Genomic DNA, 18,140 nt, shown 5'->3' on the forward strand with positions numbered 1-18,140 from the left:
AATTTATTTATTGCCAGCTCCATTTCTAAGTATTGCAAACAAAGTGCTTTTGTGAAACGTGAAACTAATTTAATTTTTTTGACTCGGGAGAATTTTCTTCCCCAGAATGCTGGTACTTGTGAATTCGCGCAGAATGATTGCTGCTTAATTATTCACAAGAACTTTTCAATAATTTTACGAAAATCAGAGATCTCTTTTATGATGTTGTGAGTTTTGAGTATGTGTACAGAGCGTATTCTGATAATTTTTTTATTTTAATCAAATGGAAGGAGATTAGCTCAAACTCTATGGCAAAAGTAAGATGAAATTATATATAATATTGTTTGAGAAGTATTTACAATGTTATTGAAATTTATTATCCGCAATCAAATGTTAGATATTATGTAATAAGGAATATAGTTGCGATGTAGAATGGAATCCAAGAAGTATGAAAATACGAGTCCAAAAATACACATAAGCATTTCTGAATTTATTTAGAACAACTGTTTTTCATTTGTAACAACAACCTTAATAATTTTTAACTGTAATCCAGAGAGTCGAGCCAAGTCAAATAAGCTTGTTCGGCTTCATAGGATCTTTCCTCTAGTTTTTGTCTCATTTCCCTTTCAGCCTTTTCTTTCAATTTCCTGCTTTAAATTAAATTTTAAATCCAGTTTGACATCAAAGACGTTTATACTTTGCTTTTCTTATTTGAACAAGCAGTTCCTGGTCCTTTTTCTTCTTCCAAACGCCAAAACTCATTTCAGCCTCGCTCTTCCTCTCCATTGTTTGGATTTGTCTTTTTTCCACGGCATTTAACTTTTTCCACTCCTTCTCTTTCGTTTTTTGGTCCATCATTTTGACATTCTTCAGCCAGGATTGGAAAGCCTAGAATATTTATGGGAACAATGCAAGTAAATTTCAATAAATTGAATAAATTAATTATTATAAAACTCACTAAATTGGCATTTTGTCCCTTTTCAAATTCTTCCTGCTGTTTTTTGTCTCGCTCTTTTGCTTTCTTCTCTTGCTCCTGTTTTATTTTCTCCCTCATTTCCTTGGCCTAAAATTTTTGTTTGAAACGTCCCACAAAAATATAAAAATTTAATGTTTACCTTTGCCTTATTCCACTCAACCAAGGCGGCCTCGATCTTTTCCAACTTTTCCTCCTTTTCGATCTGCAGAAGCGTCTCCTGTTCCAATTGTCTCGACTTGATCTCGAGCATCTCCTGGTTTTTCTTCTGTAGCCATCGTTTGAAGTTCTCTTTGACTTTCGCCTCTCGTTCTTCTTGCTTTTCACCCATGTTCGTGATCCACAATGCAATCCACTTTTTCTCCAAGTGTTCGACGAGACTCTAATTTTACTTTGTTTGTCGCAAGGTCGCCAAGGTTACCGTTTTTCAAACTGCGCCGCCTTGATTTTATGCAACACACCTGCCAGTCGATTCTCTGTTATAAAACGCAAATAAAGTCAATCAAATTTAATGTCAAAATCTCATTTTGAGGCTAAAATTAGAAAATTTTAATATAAATTTTTTTTGTTTTGATAAATGCCTTTCAAATAAAAAAGTCGGAAAATATTTTAAGTGATATTAAGATAATTTATAAATCTTGATTATTTATAGTATCTTATTAAATTTGCCTAATGTCTGAAAAATTATGTTTCAAAAAATCCATAATTTTTAGGCCACCGCCACGACAGTTCCGTACAGCGGGTTGCGTTTTACACTCATCTAGGATTAATCTCGGCCCTCGCAAAGTTTCATTGCATTTCGCTAAGAATAGTATAAGAAATGTTTTGTTATTTTACATTCCATGCATCTATATTCTAATGGTGAATAAGAGTACAATTCGTAATTTAACTGTGCAATAAAAATGATTTCATAGCGTTTTTGAGCTCAAAATTACAACATGTAATTATTATTTTTTGAAAATATTTAAGTCTTGCAATTTCTCTAATCAAGAACTGGAAAATTTTAATTGAAAAATAATAGCATTATTATGAAAATTCTTTCACAAAATGTCAACTCTTAGGGAAAGTCAAAGATTGCGCCCGCAATTAAAATGTGGGAAGACCTTTAAATGTTTTGTAAAATATAAATTTATAAAAAATAGCACAATATAGAATTATAGAAAATCATTCAGTGACTTGCAAGTGGAATATGATTTTAATTCGAAATAAAGGTATGTAACAAAATGAAAAGTAAATTGGAAAATAATTTCTGTTAATTAAACTAAATTTAAATGTAACGGCTATAACATAACAAAAATCTAAGAAAAAGAGTTAATTATTTTTTTTACCATTATGTAATTTATTGTCATTCATTGTAAGAAAAATTTAAAGATAATAAATTATTGCAGTATTTTATTATAGTTATATCAATTCAAATTGTCATTCAGAATTTATTCAAATTTATATTTTCTGATCTCATTTTACTATTTTCATTCATTGACAATTTGTGTCTCTCCTCTATGACTCATCATTCCTTCGCAGTCCCCAATTCCGTAAACATGAGATTGGCATTCCTTCAAACTCGCCCAAAAGACAAGTTTCAACACGTCTATCCCACTTTTGCTGCATCGTGGAGCGACTCGATCACCACCAGAGACAATCACAGCCCCCTCCCCCACCCCACTATTATTGCTTGAATTTCATTTCAGTGCTGCGCGATTTTTGCTGAGTTCGCACGTGTGATTTGGATTTTGCAGTGGTTCTTATTGAATTTTGTGATAATTAGTGCTTGTTAAATGTGAAGTTAGTGGGCATTTGTGCCGAAGAACGTTGGAAAAGAGGGAGATCGCCGAAAATTACGTCGTGTGGAGACTGCGAGAGCGACAACAAGGTAAAAACCGCGAAATGTGTTGTTGGTTTATATTTTCGTTTATCTATACTAGACAAACAACACGTCTTGTAAATCTTGAAATTCCCTGGTTGGACAGAGAGAGATAAAATTCAATGTTTCTTTCGAAGGGACACAAATTAAGTCTGATAATTTACCGTGAAGTTAGCAAGTTTGCGTATCAAAAAAATAAAAAAATAAAAGAGCAAATTTTCATTGTTGTCGAGCGTTCTGATTGGGTGCAACTTTACTTATATGGATACCCAAAATTAGAGACCTCCAAACACCGATGAAACTACGAAGTGTGTTTCTTTTTGTTGAACATAATTTTAATTTGAAAAAAAAGCTCCTACAAATTTCTAGGAATTTACATAAAAAAGCAATGTAAAAAATTTTCAAAAACGAATCAATTTTTATCGATGGGGATTTTGTAAATTAATCATTCCAGGTTTTGAAATTAAAAATCATAATATAATTAATATTATTCTTCCAGTTTCCTTTCAATTGAACCGGATATGGTCAACCTGGATTTAGTGAAACGAGGAATCTGTAAGTACAGCCAATAATTTTTTTGCGGAAACTACGATTTCAGAATCTGTCATTTTAGCAATCATTTGGAGCTCATCCTTCACCGTTCTTATTTTTAATCCTTCTAGCAAAACAGTTTTGGTGTTAATATATTTGAAATCGGCAACACTGAATTGAGACCCGACTTTAAATAAATTATATTATGAATGATTTTGAGCTGGGCTATATTTTTGCCCGAAATATTGAGACCACACGACACGGCCCATATTTTCTCCACGCAGCTAGATTAGATTTGCACTCCTGTCATAATTATCTATTCCTATTCATCGCAACAGCTTCCAGTCATCAAAATTTGAGTGTCGTTTGAGGCCAGCATATTCGTCCGAATTTTCAGGGCTGTTTTAGTTGGTCCCAGAAAATTCCGTTTTGAGAACATTTCATCCTAGTTACAATTTAAACTTATTTAAAAAATAAAATCACCTTTTCATGTGAAAATCATAACAATGAACTGTTAGATAGAAATTTAAAAGAAATATTATATTATGTTTTATTTATCGCTGCCAAAATAATCAAATTTGACATTTTTCAGCAAAACGTACATATTTAAAAATTCTAAAACCACATTGTTTAAAAGATTTTTTTTCAGTATGATAAACTTATCCTTTACATATTGATATTACTTTTTTTTAAATATAATTCTGTATTTTGATTATTCAAAATCTCTTTAGCTTGTAGAACTGAAATTTGAAATTTCAGTTAGGCAAAATATTTACCTTGGGTCTTGTTTTGAAATAATGAATAAAGTGGCATGAAATTACTGAAGAAAAAAATACGCACTTTTGGAATCATTTTGGAATAGAAATTTTTTAACAATTAATTAAAACCCTTTGTAAAAAGCGTAAAAAGTGTGTAATCCATGATGCACCTTTTGCACCTGCACGTGGTTCCCATTCCCCGCGCCGCCTTAACAAGAAGGGTTGACCATAACCTGCTGCCCCCTAAGCCCCCTTTTCTGGAGGTGGAACTACAACTTCCCGCCGCGCAGGCCGCGCACATGGAATAAAATGGCTAAAATGGAACATGCATCATAACAAACAGGCGTGCGTTTCTCGTGACTAGTTTTCTTCCCTAAATTTCAACAAAAATTGCCGTGTTTTGAATTGAACGTCTGAAAAAAATCAAGGTAATTAAAATTTTAGCACTTCAATATTTATTATTTGATATGGGGGTTGTAAATTTAGACCATTATGATTTATAATTCTTCCTTTTAAGCTTCAATATAAAATATCTTACTTTTCAGTTTTCATTTTACCAAAAAAAATAGCAATACAAATTTTTCTTATTTATCAATAGGTTTTTCACAGCAGGATAATGAGCTCTGAAGAGAATCCAGAGGAATCAAGTGCTGACAGTGCCGTGGATGATGACAAGGATGAATCTTTATTTGTCAGGCTCTGCGATCGGGACGAGAGTAAGAATATTTTCTCGGCAGCTAAAATACCATGGATCGCTTCTGGATCAACCACAAATCCGAATACCCTAAGGACGGAGGATGTGGCCACCATCTCGAAATACTTGTTGTCTCCTGAAGAGGAAATCCAAGGATATAACTTGTTCATGTACAAAGTTTGGACTCACGCCATGCCTTACTTTCTGCCTCCTATGTAAGTGGATTTTTTTTTAAATTAATTAAAAAACTCTCAAAATATTGATTTGCAGCTTTCATTCAAAAGCGTTTAAACTAACGGAAGAAAAAATTGAAAATCCGCTGGAAAGTATGAGAAGCGCTCTTTATTTTTTCTGGGCAAGCTGCGCTCACTCCAGTGAATTCTCCAAAACTGCAACCCAGGAGGAAAACTGCGAAGAGTTGTTGGAATCTAATATTCTGGATTATTTTTTGGAACTTAAAAGAAATGTCATGGTATTATTGAAGTTTAAATCCGGTTGTTTTAATTTTACTTATTTTTGTACTTTTTTCAGCCCCGCTTTGATGAGTGCAGTGCAGTGCATGTCAGCGATTTTCTCTTTGACAAATTGATTATCCTGCAAATGATGTACAACCCTGTCCTCTTGCACCAATGGCTGATGGTTGCGTACGGCCAGTATCTGGTGATTCAAGCAAAACTGAATTCAAGGCCAGTAGCCGGGCGCTATCCTGAAATTGAGTCGCTTGCAAAGTATCTCTCAGAAAGAGCTGGAAGCCTTTTAGGGCAGATCAAACTTATGTTTGATTATTTGCATGAACTGACCACGTGTCATCCGGAGCAAGACCAAAGCAAGAGGATTTTATTGCTCGGAGCAAAGAAGTTTGTCTCATGCGTTCAAGATATTCTGAAGATCTTGGACTCGTTTGATTGTGGCTATACCCACCAGCTAGACAATCTTATTAAGGCTTCATTCATATTTGATCCAAGCTCGTTAAAAAGTGTAAGATTGGAAGAAGTGCCATGCTCCGTGCCAACATTAAACAAGAACGTCCTATTTTGGAAACGTAACTCTGAAAATCCGGACCTTGGAATAAAAGATGACGTTAGTAAATATAAAACAAAATTGAGCAATAGAGAGCAGGATGAGCTAACAAAAGTAATAATGGAGGAAGGCTCAAAAAGCGACCTTGTCTGGCTGACAGAAGATGATTCTAGTAACCAATATTTCATCAAGGACCTATTGAAACAGGAAAATTCTATATTTTCAAAACTTTATGAAGATATTATGGAGCGTAAAGGTACAGTTATCAATGTTTGTTTATTAACAATCAATTTTTGAAATTGGTAATTTATTTAAACTTCCAATATTAATTAGTAAATTCTGAAATTTTATTTTAAAACATATTTTTCTCTGTTCTGAAGTTATGTATGAAACTATACTTTTAAATATATTTCAAGGTTCGCGCATCAGAACAATTGAATTTTTTTTTTATTGTTGTTTGAGCTCTCTGATTGGGTGCAAGTAAACTTGCACCCAATCAGAGCGCTCGGCAACAATCGAAATTTTCTATTGTGTGAACCTTGATATATTAAAAATTAAAAAGTTTTTTTGAGTTCTGGATGTATAACATTTTTAACAATGTTTGTTCCCCCTCAGATGCCTATGACGTTTGCAAAAGTGATTTTGGCCCATACCACAGCATTCACATTGCCGAGGGAGAAGTGCACAGACAATATTGCTTGGCTCTTTTCAAAACTTTCATATTGGGAAGGGCAAAACTCACTGTTGAACTAGAGCCATCACTCTCATTACCAACTTTAAGCCGTTCACATAAGGAAGCGCTAATTAACGAAATCCTTAGCTATTTAAATTCATTGGCATTGTATCATGAACGATGGAATATTGGATTGAAGGACCATTTTGATTTTCTACAGCCTATAATAAAACCTATCAAAGTATTCCGGTACAACCTGAATAGTCTCAGCACTGCAAATTTAATTCAAGGGTTCAATGTAAGTTTATAACATTCAATATTTTATTTACATTATATTAAATATTATTTTTTTATTCACAGTACATGATTGAAGAAACCGTCGTCCAGTTGCTGAAAAAACAACTGTTGGAAAAGTGGAAGCCTGAATATTCATACGAAACAACCCTTGTCAACTATGTTTTGCCTTGGTTCGTCGCTGCCTACCAGTTTCTTGCAACAGACAACGAATCGAGGGCCTCAGAAAAATTGCTCCAAAAGTACAGATTTTTTCTTTACATTTTGCTCTCCAACTATGATGTTTCAAAATGCGTCACTTCTCCAAAGTGGTGTGGCCACCATATCCCGAGTATTTTGGCCTTGTTTCCAACCCTTCATGTCACTGAAATCACTGAACTGATCCGCTGGAAACTGTGCTGCGTCGAATCCGAGTACAACAGACTCTTTGAAGAAGACAAAGCTCCCTTGCTCGATTCGTATTTTACAGAGCAGCTGGACATTTTCACGCGTTATTACTATGTTCTGGATTTCGAATACGCAGACAAAATTTGGGAGCAAAATTTTGCCATTAGTTCAAGACACTCATATAGATTTTTGTCCAAATTGGCCCTTTCTTTGAAGGTTTCCGCTGATAACTTTGCTTCTGACACTGCGATGCAAACCACATACGAAGTCTTGTGGTATTTTGTCACAGCAATTACTAATCTCCTTCCTTGGAAAAGAAATGAAAAGGATTTTAGTTTTGAAATTGAAGCTTATATTGACATTCTGGATTCTAAATTGTCTAGAAAACAGTCAAAGTATGAATCGATATTTGATTGCAAAAATCTATCATTGAATCAAATTGCTGGTGTTGTGATATATCAAATATTAGAAAACATTAGTGACGAAAAACAGACAAAATTCAAAGAGGAGTTCAAATCATTGGAGCCTCTGGATGATTTAGAAAGGTCTGTATTTGGAATCCTGCGGAGGGACCCTTGGGAGACAAAGCAGGTTTTTTGTCAAAAGTGGTTCAATGATTCAAAACGCCAAGATCTGTCCCTTGTGTCTTTTGAGTTTGCAAAAACCAATGCTTCAAAATTTTATGCCCCAATACTTAAAAATGTAAGTTCCCATTTTCATGTAAGAATGAGAAAAAGAGGAGAAATAAGTTTCTTCCCAGTGAAACATTGTCGGTGGTGTGGAAAAGTTGATGTAGAGGAATTTAGAATTTGTCAGGAGTGTCTTTGTGAAGAGGAGTATCCTGATGTCAATCTATTTTGTTCAGACATTTGTGAGAACAATGCTATGAAAAAAGTTCATAAACAGGAGCATGAGAGATTTCTCATAAGCAAATGTGACATTTAACAATGATTGCTCAGCTCAAGTTGTACGAAAATTTCTTCTAAGTGAATAAACAAGAATTAATAAAAAAGAACTACTTGTTTAATTTTATTTTATAAATTACAAAACCGCAAACAGTGATAGGGCAACAGTCATAACCTTGCTCAACAATGTGCCTCTCTGCCCACTACTTTTAGCAGGATCAACTGCATTAACAATCTGATTTTTCAACTTTTCCGGAATGTCCATGTAAACTCGTTTCCTTCCAACACTTTGCACAACCTGAATCAAAGCCGGAACGTCGACGTAGTCAGTCTCTGGACCCCACAGAGTCAGGGTACTGTACTGGACCTCACTGAGGAGGCGCAAGATAACTTTTTCCGAGTGGGCAGTGAGACTCGCCCTGACAGGAAATGTCACTGGCTGGATGATTTGGTTGTCAGAGAGCGCCTTTATCATTGCGTCAGCCTATATACAAAGTCAATAAAATTTGCAGAAAAAGAAAATATTATGTATATTTAACACAAATTTGAATTCGATTAAAAGAAAAAATTATAATTTTTATTTCCAAAATGATTTGTTAGGGGCAAAAATGTTGTAATATTTTACCATTTCCATAGAATATTCTCCAGAAACAATAGGTGGAAATGTGTCGATGCCATATCTGGTTGTCCAACCAACGGAAAGGGTGCTCTCCGGGAAATTTAATTTGCATTCTCTTAAAAACTGATTGGCATCAATTGGAATTCTTGTGCTGTTCACAGGGCCTTGTTGTATGTCTGCATTCAACCAGGCTGGAAAGCCCATCTAAAAGTTTATTTTTAAATTTTTTTTAGCTTCTTAAAAAATATTAAAATTATACCTGATTAGAAAGAGATCCAAGCATTTCTAAGGCGATTGGCACAACTTCCAGAGATTTGAAGTCCAACTTTATGCCTTTCCTTTTGCCATTAGCATTGGCCAAAATAACTTCGTCCAAAAAAATTTGCAAGGACAAGTCAGACTCTGTGTCTGGAGGATGGGCCATAATTGGTATTTTTTCTGGGCCACCTCCGATAACAATTCCAAGAAGGACGTCCGCCTCCAGCATCATCATTCCAGCTATAAATTATTCAAAATGTCTAATAAATTTTCAAATTGAAAAACATACAATTATATTACGATCTTCAATTGCAGCCGCAAGTTTTGCCAAACTGTTAGTCGCATGAGACCAGGTGACGTTGCTCAGGTCACCTTCGATTTCGGGAAAATACTCGGGGACGTCCGGCGCCCTTGCACTTCTGGCAGCCATTCCTGATATAAAATTGAAAGATTGTTTAAAGAAATGTGTGATAATTTTCAACAAATTATGAATATTATTTTAAATAAAAGTAATGAAATTAATGTGTTGTCGAATTCTCACCAAATGGCAGAAGAAGCAAAAGCGAACAAACAGCAAGCAAAACCATTGTGCGAGTTGTTCCTGTCTGTGACGAGTAAGAAAGTAATCTTTGCATTGTCAGAGGCTGTGATTGAGAGTTAAAAAGGCTTAGGGGGGAAGTCGATTGTTAAAGATTATTAAGTGATAGTAAAAATTATCTTATTTAGTGCAGATTACTATTGTTAAAAAAAACACAAGGTCCTTCATAAGATTCCAATTTTATTAGAAGTTTGGATGCGTTATTAAAGTTATTTACTCTAGAAAATTATGTTTATTAAAAATTGAAAGGTTACTTTAATTTTAAATCTAATCAAACGTCTGAAAAACTAAAATTATGAAAATTATATTTCATTTTTACCGTCTTATTGCAGTTGAAGAAAAAAGATGTATAAATCGAAAAAAAAAAATAGATGGAAGTGCAGTGAGGTTAGAAAGCAGCGTTATGAGTTTTTGAAGCAAGCCAAAGCAAGACCAGTATGTAATAAAAAAGTGGCTTCCAAATTGGGAAACGAGAAAGGTTTCCCGATTATGTATGCCTGACTCGTAGGGCCTACCTATACACGGAGGCACGGAGCGCTTTTTATACCACGAACTTGAATTCGCAAGCAATTTCGTTAATTGCACCTTCCTTCAAAACAGCTGCAGGCAACAATAATAATATTATTTCAATCGGGTTCCATTCGGAGATTTGTCGAAGTTTGCCGACAAGCTGATGAGACCTGAAAAAAGTAAATCAATCAAATGTGTCAGGGGCGACTTCAGTAATTATTAATGGACTCGCCGTACTGCGATTTGCAAAAATTTGGTTAGGGTCAGGTTGATTTTTTGATAGTTTTGGAACAAGATTTTTCTTATGTTTATGTTTTGTTTTGATGAAACCCCTCCTCAGCCCCTCCTCCAGCGGGCCACGTTCTTTTGCCGCTGCTTTTTCAATCCAAAATCTTGAGTGGGGTAGCTGGCCGCGCCCCTAAAATTATAAATCAAAACATATGGCCACCGTCCGCAGCCGGCGAAATTGACCATTGACCAGATGGTTTTGCAAATTTCGTGATTTTGGCAATGCACCGACGCTGATTCGAATCTCCGTAAGCTTGCGGAAATTCTCCTTTTTCTGTCAGTAACAATTGCATTGCAGGAAAGGTCTGAGTTTTTCAAATTCGGGTTGTTGAACGGAAGCCACCCAATGTCCGAGGTCGAAGCGAAAAATGATGGAGGGGCGAACGCCGAAAAGAGTGCCAACAGCGGATTTGTCTGCGGAGTCGTCGAAGGTTTGAAAATTTGTTATTTAAAGAAATAGAATTTGTTAAAAATTTCAAGTTTTTATCTTCAGGTTTTTACGGACGGCCATGGACGAGCGAACAGAGGAAGGATCTGTTTGTGAAGTAGGCGAAATTAACAAGTTTGATTTTTCCACTAATTTGATTCATTTTCATCAGAATGAAAAAGTGGGGGATGGACTCGTACCTGTACGCTCCAAAGGACGACTACAAGCACAGGGCGTACTGGCGCGACTTGTACTCGGTCGAGGAGGCTGAGCATCTCACTGCCCTAGTCTCGGCGGCCAAAGAGAGCGGCATCACCTTCTACTACGCCATTTCTCCTGGGCTGGACATCACTTACTCAAGTGTCAAGGAGGTGGCCGCTCTCAAGAGGAAGTTGGAGCAGGTCTCGCAGTTTGGCTGCCAGGCCTTTGCTCTGCTTTTTGACGACATCGAACCCGAAATGTCTGAGGCTGACAAAGAAGTTTTCCAGTCTTTCGCACACGCACAAGTAAAGAAATTTAGCAAAATTAGAGATAAAGAAATATTAATTTTAAATCAAACATAATTAATAATATTAAACTTTTTTTATAATTTATTTAAAATGGTTCAAGAAATTAAAGTTAAATTAATTTTCTAACACTTTACTTACAGAAACTACAACTTAAATGTTATTATATATGAATTTAAATTATATCTTGATGAAATTTCTAATTTTCTTTTTTCAGGTTTCTGTGACTAATGAAATCTTCCAACACCTTGGGCAGCCAAAATTTATGTTGTGCCCAACGCAGTATTGTGCTGCTCGAGCAGTTCCTGACGTCAAGGCTTCCGAGTATCTAAACACGATAGGTTCTAAACTTTTGCCAGAAATTGATGTTATGTGGACAGGTAGACTAGCGTATTGGAATTTTCACAAATTTTTTTAAAACATAATTTTTACTATACTTAGGACCGAAAGTGATTTCTCGATTGCTGACTTTTGAGTCGATAGAAGAGATTACGGATGTGCTGAAGAGGCCTCCCATAATTTGGGACAACCTGCACGCCAATGATTATGACCAGAAGAGAGTCTTCCTTGGGCCATATGCAGGCAGGAGTCCCGACTTGATGCGGAAACTCAGGGGCGTCCTCACCAACCCGAACTGCGAGTACGGAGCCAATTTTGTGGCCATTCACACTTTGGCTCAGTGGAGTCGCTGCAGCATGGATGGAAAAGTTGATCTCAGTTTGAGTAAGTAAATTTTTTAACTCTAACTTACAATTCGCAAATCACAAGATAAAATGTTTCTATATTTAAATGAAATTAAAAATAATAAACAAAGTTGTATTGAACTATTTTATAATGAAATGTTTAGAGAAAAAAAATCCAATTAATTTAGAAAATTTTCTTTTCTAGATGATCCTGTCAGTGCAGACATCAAGTTGGAGATAGAGACTGAAGATGGGGTAGCGGAGGAAGTGCCCACCTCCCTTTCTCCCTTAATGTACCACCCCCGTCGGGCCCTCCGCAACGCCATAGTTGAGTGGCTGACAGAGTTCAAAAAGCCGAAACCTGCGTGGGGCCCGATCGAGCCAAAGCCGCAGATCATGCCAACAGTCAGCATTTGCACCACCATTGCACCAAGTGCCCCGCCTGTCGCCTTTCCTCCGACCGTCAATACTTGCCTCAGCGTGACCACCACAACAACCTCAACCACCACTGGTTGTATCGCTGTCCCCATTTCTAATCACACCTCGCAGCTTGACACCCTGGCAGACGTTTGCAGTTTTGTAAGTGTAATTATCGAAAGTATATCATTTTATATCAAACTGATTAAATAAATTATAAAGACACATTAAATCTTAATTATCGCAAATAATTGAAGTAAATGTTTTAAGTATACCAAATAAGTTTGACGTGTTGTAATTATTGGGCTCTATTTTGACAAATTTATATTTCAGCCGCAGACCGGAGCTTTCTTGAACTCTTTGGTGGCAGATGAAAAGGTCGTGAGCAGTGACGAAAGTGCATCTCAGAATGCAGAGCCAATGGAGATCAACGCCACCCCTGACTCGTCACTCCCTGCTTCCATTTCGTCATCGGAATTGAAAAAATCATCAAACGAAGATGTGGCCATGGCTGACAGTGTCAGTTGTGAGAGCTGCTCGGCTTCAGTCACGCCAACTGGCTCATCAAATATGCAGGTACAAAATAATCTGGCATTAAAGACACTTATTTTATTACTGAATTAAGTTTTGTAAATATTTGTATTGTTTGTTTTTTATTAATTACTCGCTTGTAGATGAGTAGTGTGCTTGGTGGAAGCTCTTCGATGCTTGTTGAGGAAACTTTGACCGGTCAGGATCGAGATCTCACAGAGGAAGACTTGATTCTGCTTTGTGAGCTTTTCTACCTTCCCTTTGAACACGGAGCGCAAGGTGCTCAGTTTTTGCAAGAGTTCACTTGGCTCAAGTTAAACGCCGTTGCTGTGATTCATGCCAAAAATAAGTCTGATGGAGAACTAAACACTCCAGAGGTATAATAAAAAAATTATAATAAATCATCAACTCTAATAATTTTTTTCTTACCAGATTCAAGAGTGGTTTAAAAGATCTGAACGCTTTAACGAGATGACTGAGTCTGTGAATCAACTTTACCAGCGACTTTCATATTGCAACAATCGAGAGTTGTTGCATGATTTGTATCCGTATATTTGGGACATAAGAGGAGTGGTTTCTTTACTCAACTGCTACATAAAATGGCTAGGTAAGAAAATTATTGATTTGGCTTTTTAACACTATTTAGATTTCCATAAAATGCTAATATCTAATGTGTTACTAAAATTTAAATAATTTAAATTCACTTAACGATAATTATAAATAAAGATAAATAAATTTTTTTAGGCTCCTGTAAAACCATAAAAGATGTTTTGAACGCTGTGGAGCAAGAACCATGGCTATTTCGTGGAGGATTGATTGCTGATTTACAGGTTAGGCTGTTATCTTTTTCATACTATTCATGAAAAATAATGTATTTAATTTATTAACCAGAGGCAAATACCAGTTGACACAAGCAATGACCTATTTCTGTACAAGCCTCCCGACGTGCCTTGCAATAAAATCTACAACATAAGACCATACTTGCCCGCGGACGAGGCAGCCGTTTACTCTGTTTGTATCAAAACCTGCATGGACGGGATGGATGGCACTGATCAGTTTGAAAAGTATCCAGAACTCATTGGAGACAAGTACGATCTCTCATAAATTGAAGACTTAATTTTAAATACTTTATTTCTCAGGATGGTTGGCCATTTCCTAAATTTCAGTCCCGAGTTCTGCTTTGTGGTTGAGGATGGCTGGGATATTGTCGGTTACGTTTTGGCAGCTGTGGACGCCAGGGACTTTTTGCGCAAGACAGAAATGGCCTGGATACCCAATTTGTGCGAAAAGTATCCAAAGCCAAATTCTTGCGAAACTGCAGCTGAGGTGCATTTTTATTTTGTTATTTATTTTTATTTTTCCTCAAATATTCCTATAATGGAAAGCGATAAATCTTTATGGAATTTTAAATTTACAGAAAGTGATCGATGATATTTACCACTTCAAAGACGACGTTCCTGACACGATTGTTGCTCACAACCCATCTTTGCTAACTTCAGCTATGCTCACATCAGTCCTGGACCAGAGCATCCCTAAACGCCTCATGATATGCTTATTTGCTTCTTTAAGAGCACACGGTAATTTGATTAAATCTTGGTTATGTTTGCAATTTTTTTGAGATCATAAACATTGCTTACAGGTTCAACAGGCTGTCATGTAGAAATCAAGACAACGGAGAAATATCTGCATGAGTTTTACGCCAAGCTTGGCTTTGTGGAGCTCGAGCAAGGTCAGTACCCCTACACCATTTACATGGGAAGGACGTTCTGAAGATCAAAAATAATGTTCAGGTTATTGGATTTTTTCTGAAGATTTTTTTTATATATAAATTCCTAATAGACATATTTAGTTACGTCAAAAGTGGTGGTTGTCTAAGTTTAGTTGCCTCTCTCTAGTAATTGTGATTATACAATGATTACATTATTTGTGTAAGCCTGCACGACGTAATTGTCTTTTTAAAATCTTGATGCATTTATATTATATTTTTTAATGAGTCTAATCAATAATAAATCTTTTAGCGCCAACTCGAATAAAAATAAATTGTTTGCTTCAAAATCCACTAAAAAGCAGTTCAGGAAGTAGTTTTTGGCAACCTTGTGCTACATGCTGCTGAGTCACTGTCGATCCTGACATTGATCTGCCCGGCGGAGTTTTTTTTCAAGACCAAATATCCGTCTTATTTTGGTGCTTATGGAATTCTGACCACATTTTTTTTTTATTAAATCTGTGCACCTTGGGCCATCACAGATGTTGACCGCAACTCTTTCCCATACTATACTGCGTTTCTAGAAGCAAGTTTTTGTTTCTACCAAATATATACAAGGTTGGTGGGTTTGTTTAAAACAAAGCAAAATATTTTTATACATTTTCAGTTGGAATCATTTTTATTTTGTGGCGTACAAATAACTTAATCTGGATTACAGGATTAAAGTTCGGCCAGCAGGAACAATAATACTGGTGATGAGAGATGAGAAAGAAGTCGGAGTGTTCACCTGGTCGTCCTCGCCTCTATGTGAAATTTTCAGTGACCCTTAACGTAAGAGTTTTCATGCAGAGGACAAGCGACCAGACAACGATATCTTTGGAAGTCGAGAGAAGTTGTAAAAAATTTAGATCAGACGCGAGCTCTGGCCTCGGCGTGGGCGGCCAAATGGGCGCTCCTGGCGGCAATGACCTCAGGAGTGTCCACAACAGGGGCGGGAGCGTGTCCAGGTCCAAGTGGCAGGTTGGTGGCGGCCACTCTGAAGCCATGTACGGAGTCGGAGATGTAGTTGACGGTCTGAACAAGGCCGTTGGCGTCGATGTAGGAATATCCTCCACGGGTCACTCCATCCCAAGTCTTGGTCTCGTGCTTGGCCGAGGGGCCGCCGGCGTAACCGTAGCTGTACTGTCCCAGTTCATCCTGAGCGTGGTACTGGCTGCTGACAACAGGGGCACCCCAGTTGTAGGCGTTGAAGGCGGGGGCGTAGGGAGCGTACCGGATGGCAGGGGCGGCAACGGCAACCTGAGCGGGAGCAACGGCCACAGGGGCGGCAACGATCTGGGCAGGAGCGGCCACGGGAACGGCCACCTTGGCAGCGGCATGAACGGCCAGGTGCTCGGCCTTGGCGGCGGCAACTTCAGGAGTATCGACAACCGGGAGGGGAGCAGCGACTGGGGCGGCCACGACAGCCTGGACGGCCACAGGGGCGGCCACCTTGGCAGCGGCGTGAGCGGCCAAGTGCGAAGCTCTGGCGGCCACGACCTCAGGAGTGTCTACAACAGGGGCGGGAGCTTGTCCAGGTCCAAGGGGCAAGTTGGTGGCGGCCACCCTGAAGCCGTGAACGGGGTCGGAAATGTAGTTGACGGTCTGGACGAGGCCGTTGGCGTCGATGTAAGAGTATCCGCCACGGGTGACACCATCCCAGGTCTTCACCTCGTGTTTGGCGGAAGGGCCGCCGGCATAGCCATAGCTGTACTGTCCCAATTCGTCCTGTGCGTGGTACTGGCTGCTGACCACGGAAGGCGCGAGCCAGCCGTAGTTGCCAGCGTAGTTGGGCTGCAGCAGAATGGGATGAGCGGCGGCCAGCGCCATGGCAGCGGACAGAATGATCTGAAAATTTAGAATAGAAAATTTAAAAATTGCTCAATAGACGGAATTTGTAAATAAATTAATTTATACAATTCTAACAAATAACTTTTTATCAAACGGACAATTTTGTCTTGTTAAACAGTTTCAATTTATTTGTGAAGCTCTATTGATTTAAAATTAAATTATTTTAGATTCTAAATTATTAAATACTTATAATTTAAGTCTTAGAAAGTTACGCTTGCCAAGTATAATTATTCTGGAATAAAAAAAATATGACAACATTGAAATAGAACCTTAAATTAAAAACTTATATTTATTAATAAAATTGGACTCAATTCTAAAATATAATTAAAAATTTTGAAGACAAATTTAGCAAGAAAAATTAATTTATGAAAAAATAAAGAAGTCTGGTATTATAATTATAAGAGGAATAAGATGTAATTGCGACTTACGAAGCACTTCATGGTTGCAAGTTCCCCCGTGTTTGAATACGGCTGGAATGTGTGGGGCTGAGGGTCCGCTGGTCCCTTTTATAGAGCGGCGTGGTCCTCTCTGGTCGGCACATCCTCAAAGTGGGAACCGCCGAGGAGCGCAGGGAGGGGCAGCCTGCGTCTTTCTTGGGCTTGGTACAGATAGGCTCACCTTGCGCCGCAGCTCCTCACCTTCGGATGTTATGCTCGCAGATCACTTTTTGCCATTAGCATACGGCCCTCGTTAATTCGGCTCGTCTCGTCATTACTTTATCTTTTTTCGCCCAATATACATTTTAAATTATAATTGCGCAAGGAAGTGAATCGGAGTAATTGAGGAAGAGAGTATTTGCATTCAAGTGGAGTACATTTTTACAACGATTGTTTATTTCAAATCCACGTGGGAGATTGATGGAAATCTTCTTTTTACAACACCCTATGGGTGAAATACTTTTTTAGAATATTTGCTAGAATTTTTTTATTTTCACGGTCACTCTTCCTACACAAATTCTATAGGAATCGCAAATATCATCATCTTTGTAGATTATGAGAAAAAAATATCTCAGCAAAAGCTGCAAAACTGCATATTTGTTGCGTAAATGCAGATGTCAAATGATTTTCTCAACAAACCGGCCCAGTAATCGATCTCTTCCGCGAAAATGTCTGTAATTGGCCAAGGCGTGTGCACCTGATTTTCATTTACCACGAGCTTACATGTGCGTGATTCACGGCGATGATCACTTCGAAATAAAATCTGAATCTATTATTATATACTTGTTTCTCGATTTTTTTTTCTTAACTCGGGAGTTTTTTTTTCAGTAAAACACTTTTATTTTATGATCAGTTCAAATTATTAGTGCATAGAATTGGTAATAATTAGTTTATTAACGTTCTATTTTGTTGGAACAAAATATGAAAGAAAAAAAATATATATAAAAGCTAGAAGTTATGAATTTCACGACATTAATCTTATTTTTAACTTTTGTGAAGAGAATTATAACAAATTAATTAGAGAATTTAAAAATTTGTTCAAATCTCCCAGCATGGTTTTCACTCCCTCCAATAAATGCACCCCTAAATCCTCAATCTATATTTACCTTCCTTGTTTCTCTTAATTAATTTTATTTAAAATAGAAAAAAATCTAACAAAAATTTCAAAAAAAAATTTTGACTAGTATTTTTTATTT

General features: G+C 37.2%; 5 protein-coding genes across 11 annotated transcripts; 2 read left to right on the top strand and 3 right to left on the bottom strand.

Moving 5' to 3' along the window:
* Window positions 1-454: 454 nt before the first annotated feature.
* On the bottom strand, window positions 455-1,302 carry LOC132192598 (GRB10-interacting GYF protein 2-like). Of its 2 annotated transcripts, none has more exons than XM_059612632.1 (4): window positions 1,095-1,302; window positions 938-1,042; window positions 677-867; window positions 455-626 (listed from the first exon to the last, which is right to left on the bottom strand). In XM_059612632.1, the coding sequence occupies exons 1-4, from the start codon at window positions 1,281-1,283 to the stop codon at window positions 518-520; spliced, it is 594 nt and encodes a 197-aa protein (XP_059468615.1). In that variant the 5' UTR covers window positions 1,284-1,302; the 3' UTR covers window positions 455-517. The 2 variants fall into 2 exon arrangements, with proteins under 2 accessions (XP_059468615.1, XP_059468614.1); XM_059612631.1 differs by having other exon boundaries at window positions 455-629.
* A 3,112-nt stretch (window positions 1,303-4,414) lies between these two features.
* Window positions 4,415-8,187, top strand: LOC132192446 (uncharacterized). Of its 2 annotated transcripts, none has more exons than XM_059612410.1 (6): window positions 4,415-4,530; window positions 4,701-5,011; window positions 5,067-5,268; window positions 5,328-6,072; window positions 6,432-6,787; window positions 6,850-8,187. In XM_059612410.1, exons 2-6 carry the CDS (start codon window positions 4,719-4,721, stop codon window positions 8,113-8,115), a joined length of 2,862 nt encoding a protein of 953 aa, XP_059468393.1. In that variant the 5' UTR covers window positions 4,415-4,530; window positions 4,701-4,718; the 3' UTR covers window positions 8,116-8,187. The 2 variants fall into 2 exon arrangements, with proteins under 2 accessions (XP_059468393.1, XP_059468395.1); XM_059612412.1 differs by having other exon boundaries at window positions 4,420-4,530; window positions 4,712-5,011.
* Window positions 8,175-10,427, bottom strand: LOC132192448 (protein FAM151B). Of its 4 annotated transcripts, none has more exons than XM_059612416.1 (7): window positions 10,298-10,427; window positions 10,066-10,230; window positions 9,494-9,557; window positions 9,253-9,384; window positions 8,954-9,192; window positions 8,701-8,898; window positions 8,175-8,559 (listed from the first exon to the last, which is right to left on the bottom strand). In XM_059612416.1, the coding sequence occupies exons 3-7, from the start codon at window positions 9,537-9,539 to the stop codon at window positions 8,212-8,214; spliced, it is 963 nt and encodes a 320-aa protein (XP_059468399.1). In that variant the 5' UTR covers window positions 9,540-9,557; window positions 10,066-10,230; window positions 10,298-10,427; the 3' UTR covers window positions 8,175-8,211. The 4 variants fall into 4 exon arrangements, with proteins under 4 accessions (XP_059468399.1, XP_059468398.1, XP_059468401.1 ...); XM_059612415.1 differs by having other exon boundaries at window positions 9,494-9,596; XM_059612418.1 differs by lacking the exon at window positions 9,494-9,557.
* A 35-nt stretch (window positions 10,428-10,462) lies between these two features.
* Window positions 10,463-14,942, top strand: LOC132192447 (protein O-GlcNAcase). 2 transcript variants are annotated; one of them, XM_059612413.1, is made up of 15 exons: window positions 10,463-10,596; window positions 10,647-10,779; window positions 10,842-10,893; window positions 10,948-11,281; window positions 11,499-11,661; window positions 11,723-12,004; window positions 12,170-12,549; window positions 12,715-12,957; window positions 13,056-13,289; window positions 13,345-13,519; window positions 13,657-13,742; window positions 13,804-14,000; window positions 14,052-14,238; window positions 14,330-14,489; window positions 14,552-14,942. In XM_059612413.1, exons 2-15 carry the CDS (start codon window positions 10,695-10,697, stop codon window positions 14,680-14,682), a joined length of 2,709 nt encoding a protein of 902 aa, XP_059468396.1. In that variant the 5' UTR covers window positions 10,463-10,596; window positions 10,647-10,694; the 3' UTR covers window positions 14,683-14,942. The 2 variants fall into 2 exon arrangements, with proteins under 2 accessions (XP_059468396.1, XP_059468397.1); XM_059612414.1 differs by having other exon boundaries at window positions 12,170-12,543.
* A 578-nt stretch (window positions 14,943-15,520) lies between these two features.
* LOC132205768 (cuticle protein 18.7-like) lies at window positions 15,521-17,072 on the bottom strand. Its single transcript, XM_059635035.1, has 2 exons — window positions 16,936-17,072; window positions 15,521-16,504 (listed from the first exon to the last, which is right to left on the bottom strand). Exons 1-2 carry the CDS (start codon window positions 16,945-16,947, stop codon window positions 15,527-15,529), a joined length of 990 nt encoding a protein of 329 aa, XP_059491018.1. The 5' UTR covers window positions 16,948-17,072; the 3' UTR covers window positions 15,521-15,526.
* Between the last annotated feature and the right edge of the window lie 1,068 nt (window positions 17,073-18,140).

Source organism: Neocloeon triangulifer, unplaced genomic scaffold (genome assembly GCF_031216515.1).
Source record: "Neocloeon triangulifer isolate White Clay Creek 2 clone unplaced genomic scaffold, ASM3121651v1 ptg000003l, whole genome shotgun sequence".
NCBI classification, from domain to species: Eukaryota; Metazoa; Arthropoda; class Insecta; order Ephemeroptera; family Baetidae; genus Neocloeon; species Neocloeon triangulifer.

Coding starts and splice junctions, on each gene's coding strand:
- LOC132192598 (XM_059612631.1), bottom strand. CDS start 1,283: ATGGGTGAAAAGCAAGAAGAACGAGAGGCGAAAGTCAAAGAGAACTTC. Junction 868..937: donor AGGGACAAAATGCCAATTTA/GTGAGTTTTATA, acceptor TAAATATTCTAG/GCTTTCCAATCCTGGCTGAA. Junction 630..676: donor GTTCAAATAAGAAAAGCAAA/GTATAAACGTCT, acceptor TTTAATTTAAAG/CAGGAAATTGAAAGAAAAGG.
- LOC132192446 (XM_059612410.1), top strand. CDS start 4,719: ATGAGCTCTGAAGAGAATCCAGAGGAATCAAGTGCTGACAGTGCCGTG. Junction 5,269..5,327: donor AACTTAAAAGAAATGTCATG/GTATTATTGAAG, acceptor TACTTTTTTCAG/CCCCGCTTTGATGAGTGCAG. Junction 6,073..6,431: donor AGATATTATGGAGCGTAAAG/GTACAGTTATCA, acceptor GTTCCCCCTCAG/ATGCCTATGACGTTTGCAAA.
- LOC132192448 (XM_059612415.1), bottom strand. CDS start 9,587: ATGCAAAGATTACTTTCTTACTCGTCACAGACAGGAACAACTCGCACA. Junction 8,899..8,953: donor TTGGATCTCTTTCTAATCAG/GTATAATTTTAA, acceptor ATAAACTTTTAG/ATGGGCTTTCCAGCCTGGTT. Junction 8,560..8,700: donor GAGAATATTCTATGGAAATG/GTAAAATATTAC, acceptor CTTTGTATATAG/GCTGACGCAATGATAAAGGC.
- LOC132192447 (XM_059612413.1), top strand. CDS start 10,695: ATGTCCGAGGTCGAAGCGAAAAATGATGGAGGGGCGAACGCCGAAAAG. Junction 10,894..10,947: donor AGGAAGGATCTGTTTGTGAA/GTAGGCGAAATT, acceptor CATTTTCATCAG/AATGAAAAAGTGGGGGATGG. Junction 13,290..13,344: donor GAGAACTAAACACTCCAGAG/GTATAATAAAAA, acceptor TTTTCTTACCAG/ATTCAAGAGTGGTTTAAAAG.